At 36.7% G+C, this 6,000-nt stretch overlaps 1 protein-coding gene across 1 annotated transcript in view; it reads right to left on the bottom strand.

Moving 5' to 3' along the window:
• Positions 1-5,716, bottom strand: part of Ca-Ma2d (Ca[2+] channel Muscle-specific alpha2/delta subunit) — a 55,293-nt gene extending 49,577 nt beyond the window's left edge. Inside the window, exon 1 of the mRNA XM_073966920.1 lies at positions 4,622-5,716. Coding sequence (XP_073823021.1) covers positions 4,622-4,746 — 125 coding nt within the window. The 5' untranslated portion in view covers positions 4,747-5,716. The remainder of the gene's footprint in view (positions 1-4,621) is intronic.
• Positions 5,717-6,000: the final 284 nt, after the last annotated feature.

Below are 6,000 nucleotides of genomic sequence, written 5' to 3' on the forward strand. Positions count from 1 at the left end.
GTAGTGGTGTAGGGTACCACATGGTCGGCCCTGTCCCGACTATAGCCTTTGCTTCGTTTCGTTTGTTAGTAGTTTTCGAGGATGTGACATCACTTTAAGGGGTTATCCCTAAAAATATAATTTTTCATAATTATACCCTCAGCATTTATGCTAACGAGGGTATATACACTTTCACACGGGCAAAATGTGCCCCATCGAAATATGGTTTTAGACCCCAAGTATGTTTGGGAGAAATGTGTTTCAGACAATTTTGAGTTGATTTAGCCATGTCCGTTCGTCTGTCTGGCTGGTGCGCACGATAACTCTCGAACGGATCAACCGATTCGGTCCAAAAATTGGCTTTGTAATATTTTGTCCAAACTTAGTTTATGTTCGAAGATGTGTTATATCGGTCCACTCCTTCCGGTACCTCCCCCACAAAAGTTCGGAAAATGTGTGCCCACGATAACTCTTAAAGAAAGTAACCGATTTGGTCCATACCTTGCACATCGTGAAGTTTCTACCAGACTTAGATGAGGTTTCAATATGGACTCAACCAGTCCACTCCTTCGGGTACCTCCCACACAAAATTTTCGCAAAAGTTCAGTTTAGGGCTTTAATTTTTGTTTTAGCAACTTGAAGTTACTGCCCCCTATACGACGGTACAAATTTCATTAGCGGCAAGTCCATACTTCGTGAAAAAATAGCATGAAAGTTGCAAAAAAACCCTATGACACCGTGTGAGGTGGTTGGAGCGCAAGATAACACTAAAACGGATCTGCCGATTCCATCTAAAATTTGGCCTTAGTTATATTGTTTCCAAACTTAGTTTAAGTTCGAAGATAAGCCAAATCGGTCCACTCCTTCAGGTACCTCCCCCACAAAAGTTCAAAAATGTTCGGAAAAAATGTGCGCACGATAACTCTTGAAGTGTGTGGCCGATTTGGTCCATACTTTACACATCCTAATATATCTACCAGATATAGATCAGGTTCGAATACGGACTATATTTATCCCCTCCATCCGGTACCTCCCACACAAAATTTCGGATAAGTTCACTTTAAGACCTGATATCGATTCACTTTGATTTTGTATACCCTCAGCATGTATGCTAACGAGGGTATATACACTAGGGATATAACTTTTTGCACTTTTTTGCAAATATCAAAAATACCACCACAAGCAAAGTAAACGAAAACAGCCTGTAACTTTCGCGAATTCGTTGCAAATGACCACATATTCTCTTGTCCGATAGGTTAAAAAAATATAAACATAAAATTCACGAGTTTATAAAGAAAAACCAAAAATTGCAATAGTGTCAAGAAATCCTAATATGGTCCGAAATGGCGCGATTTGAGAACAAATTGGTCCAGAACGCTTTGATAATGATTTTAAATTAGATTACAAAAAAATAAAAATTTTAATGAAAAGCAAATATGTTGTTATGAAAGATAAAATTAAAAAATGCATTACAGAACTTCAATGCATTTGGTGCGGAAACTGTTTTCGCGGTAGAGAAAAATTGACACCATATTTCATAATAGTTTTTCATGCTCTACACGGCTATGTGGTGGTATTTTTTTGGTTATAGCCCTAATATACACTATACATACGGGCAAAATGTGCCTCATCGAAATAATGGGTTTAGACCCCAAGTATGTTTGGACGAAATGTGTTTCAGACAATTTGGAGTCGATTGAGCAATGTCCATCCGTCTGTCTGTCTAGCTGGAGCGTACGATAACTCTCGAACGGATCAACCGATTCGGTCTAAAAGTGGGTTTACGTAATATTTTGCCCAAACTTAGTTTAAGTTCGAAGATGGGTTATATCGGTCCACTCCTTCCGGTGCCTTGCCCACAAAAGTTCGAAAATGTTCGGAAAATTTGTACGTACGATAACTCTTGAAGGAAGCAACCGATTTGGTCCATACTTTGCAAATCGTGAAATGTCTACCACACTTAGATGAGGTTTCAATATGGACTCAATCGGTCCATTCCTTCGGGTACCTTCCACACAAAATAAGTTCAGTTTAGGACCTGCTCTCGAATCGCTTTGATTTTTATTTTAGCAACTTGTATTCACTGCCCCCCATACGACGGTACAACTTTCATCAGGCGCAAGTCCATACTTCCTGAGAAAATAGCCTGAAAGTTGCACATAATCCCTATGACACTGTGTGAGGTGGTTGGAGCGCAATATAACTCTCGAACGGATCTGCCGATTTGGTCCAAAATTTGGTCTTAATAATATTTTGTCCAAACATAGTTTAAGTTCCAAGATAAGCCATATCCGCTCCTTCAGGTACCTCCCCCACAAAAGTTCAAAAATGTGCGCACGATAACTCTTGAAGGGAGTGACCGATTTGGTCCATATTTTACACATCCTAATACATCTACCAGAATAGATCAGGTTCGAATATGGACTATATTTATCCACTCCATCCGGTACCTCCCACACAAAATTTCGGATAAGTCCACTTCAAGGCCTGCTATCGAATCACGTTGATTTTAGTTTTGTCAAGAATTTATTTAACAATTAAACAAATATGAAGCTTGTTTTTTTATTAACAATTTTCTTAAAATCTGATGCAGCAAAATTTCTCGCATTTGATGGAGAATAACTGAGTGAACATTCACAACAACAAAAAATTATAAACAAAATTTTAGTCAGCACAGCCGATACAATGGAAAACATTTTGCAGTTTTATAGTTTGATTCTTACACTTTCGCGCCGCTAGAACAATGGTTTTGACCAGTGTGCGCCGTACGCATGATCCATTAATTCCGCATTTTGGCCGAAAAAAGGCGCTGCACAGTGGGATGACATCCAAAAAAAAAAAAAAAAAACGGAGATTAATTCAGGTTCACATTTTAAGGGTTATTTTAGGTTTTTTTTCGATTTTGCTGGGAAACCACAAGCCTTATCAAAATGGAACTGAAGAAAATATTGTAACAGTGAAAATTTTCTATAAGATTGTTCCTTATGATATTTTCGTAGGTTTTACCATTTTTGTTCAAATTGGGACAATTCACTGACTGTATCGTCTCCTTATAAAACAATGTCATGACTGCAATTTCCCAACTTAAGCATATTTATCTCATAACCTAAGAACAAATTACGATAGCCAATCTTGTAGAGAATTTTCATAGCTATAAAGTTGTCTATAGTCCTATTTCGATAAGACTTACTGTTTTCAAACAAATAGTAAAAACCAAACATAAAACCTGAAACTGTGTCCTGAATTTCTTAATCGCAAAAATGGGTAAAACTAGGAACAAATCATAGCAGTCAATCCTATAGAGATTTTCACAGCCACAACTTTTTCTTTAGCCCCATTTCAATAGGACTTGCGGTTTCCAAGCAAAATCACGAAAACCTAAAATAAATTTAAAAATGTGAACTTTGACCGCGATTTATTTAAAAATCCCTCCAGCGATTTGTTCTTGTTTTTAGATTTTTCTTATCTATAAACATTGCTGTTTCAGAATCCGCAAAAACTTCCTAGGTGTAATCGGTTTTTATTTAAAGTTAGTTAAGGCGCACCGTACATGACATTTTTTAGAAGGAGGCGATACAGTCAGTGCATTGTGTCAATTTGAATTTCTATATCTCAAAAACGGTAAAACCTACGAAAATATCATAAAGGCCAATCTTGTAGAGAATTTTCACTGCTATAACATTTTCTCAAATCATATTTCTATATATATCCAAGCAAAATCGTGAAAACATAAACTCTAAAAACTTTGATCGCAATTTATTTAAAATGCGCTCCGGCGATTTTTTTTCGTTTTTTGATTTTTCTTATCTATGAACATTGCAGTTTCAGAATCCGCAAAAACTTCCAAGGTGTAAGCTTTTCATCAGAGGCGTATACATAACGACAACACTAATACGAACGCTGTAACGTTTTTGATTCATTCCCTTATCTGAAGCTTTTTTGAAGACTTGAGCTACCCGTTCTTCATTTTAATCATGAGTAAGTTAACTTCATTTCATATAAGTGTTTAGTTTATATATAATCAGCTTCCTATATATGTATAATCGTCTGTATATTGTGTTTAGCTTGTCGTGTATTAGAATTAATCATCCCTCTTAATATTTTAAAGTGAAATGCATCTTTCCCTTTCTACTTTCTTCCCAATGGAAATTTCCCCAACCTATTTATACCACCCCTCCTTAAGAATTGTAGTTCAGTTTATTATCTTGTTAACAATGCTAAAATTTAATTAAAAACAAAACCGCCCTCATACCGGTGTTAGGAGGTAATGTAAATACTAAGAAACAACGATGACAACAGCTACAACAATATGACAGTAGTGTCCTCAAAGGACTTTTTACTAGTTTCCGTTTAGTTGCCTTGTTGTTGTTGAATGACATCAATGAAGAGCGGCAACAACAATGAAAACAATGATGAACATTATTATCTCCCTGTGGGTTAATAATGGAAAGGCGAACTTGCGACACCCGAGAGGCAAGTGAAAAAACAAAAACACAAACGCACACACTCGCACTCAGGCATGGTTGTGGCTGAGACTGTGTCACACAAAATAGCGGGCATCGCAGGATCCTCTGAAGACACTTGTGTGTAGTTACGAGAGCGGGGTATGAGATCTGGGTGCATGACATTGAGTTCAACTTACGCTTCATCCTCGGCTGAGGCTTCCACTTGATTGAGGTTGGGCGGCAGGCAGATGAAATAAAACAGCAGGAATGCGGTCAAAACAAGTGAAATATGTGTCATCAACTTATCACACGAACAATACATTTTTCTAGCATTTTCTTAACGTAATGTTGTTTCTTTTTTTCTTTCTTTGTTTTTTTGGTTGATTCTCCCTCTTTGTATTTTTCACAATTTAAACACAGACACAGCCAATAACAACTACTTATTTTGATGAAAATTTGAAATTTTTATTCAAACTTTTTTTACTGCACAAAAACACTTTTTGCTGTTGATTCTACAAATGGGCACGTTTTTTGTAAACCGAAACCGCAACAATTTGCTCCAAATATTTTTCTTGCCTTTACTTGGGAGGTTCCCAATTTTATTTTTCTTTTTTCTCAATTTTTTGGGAGCTGTTTTGGTTATAAAAATGTGGGCACTACTATTTTAAGGCGCTTTACATTTCATTATTTAGGCTATTTATCAATGGAAGATTTTTCGAATATGAACTTTTTTAAATTTCCCGTTTTCCTTCAACAATTTTCCGGGTAATTTCCTCTTTTTTGCCTTAAAAATTGTTTCCACTTTTTGTAAGAAAAAACCATAAAAAAGATGTTCAGCTGTGCGTTAATTTTCTATATATAAACCACGTTCAACCTCTATGATTTGTTACACTCACAGCGCACTCACACATACACACCGATACACACATAGCTTTAGGCACCACGCACAAACACACACACCCGTTGTCGTAGGTGCTTTTGTTGTTATTTTCTCAATGGATGGTCGGTACTTTGGGGCTTGTTGGTTGGATGGCTGGCTGGCTGCTTGGTTGACTGAATGGCTAGTTGGCAATACATATAAACGTTGAGTGTGTGTGTATGTGTATTTCAAAAAAATGTATTTATATTGTGCTGCTTGCCCGTTTTTCCCGTGGTCGTTCCGTGCTCGTGTTGTGCCGCGTTCCGTATTTTTTGTATGCCACTTTGGTCCACCCGTTCACGTTGAAAAGCTGCGAAAAACTAAAACGGAATGTGAAAAATTCGTTGTTTGGCTGCCCAGAGTTGACCGAAATGAACCAAACAACCGAACAGCCAACCAACCGAGAGAGAATATTTTTCTATTTTTAGCAGGATTCTTTTGTAATGAATTGTCAAATAATCAGCTGTTTTGTTTATATCGTCGCTTTTCTTTTCTTAACATTCCTTTTTGTTGTTTGTGTTAATTTTTATTCGCCTTTATGTGTTTTTATTTCAATTTTCTGTTTACACTCAGTTTTTCTGTTTTTTTTTTTATTTGAAAATATTGATTTTTCCGGGGCAGCTATTTTTGTAGGTTCTGCTTTAATGTTTTGTTCGT

This window comes from Musca autumnalis, unplaced genomic scaffold (genome assembly GCF_047663935.1).
Source record: "Musca autumnalis isolate F117 unplaced genomic scaffold, ASM4766393v1 scaffold_2, whole genome shotgun sequence".
Lineage (NCBI taxonomy): Eukaryota > Metazoa > Arthropoda > Insecta > Diptera > Muscidae > Musca > Musca autumnalis.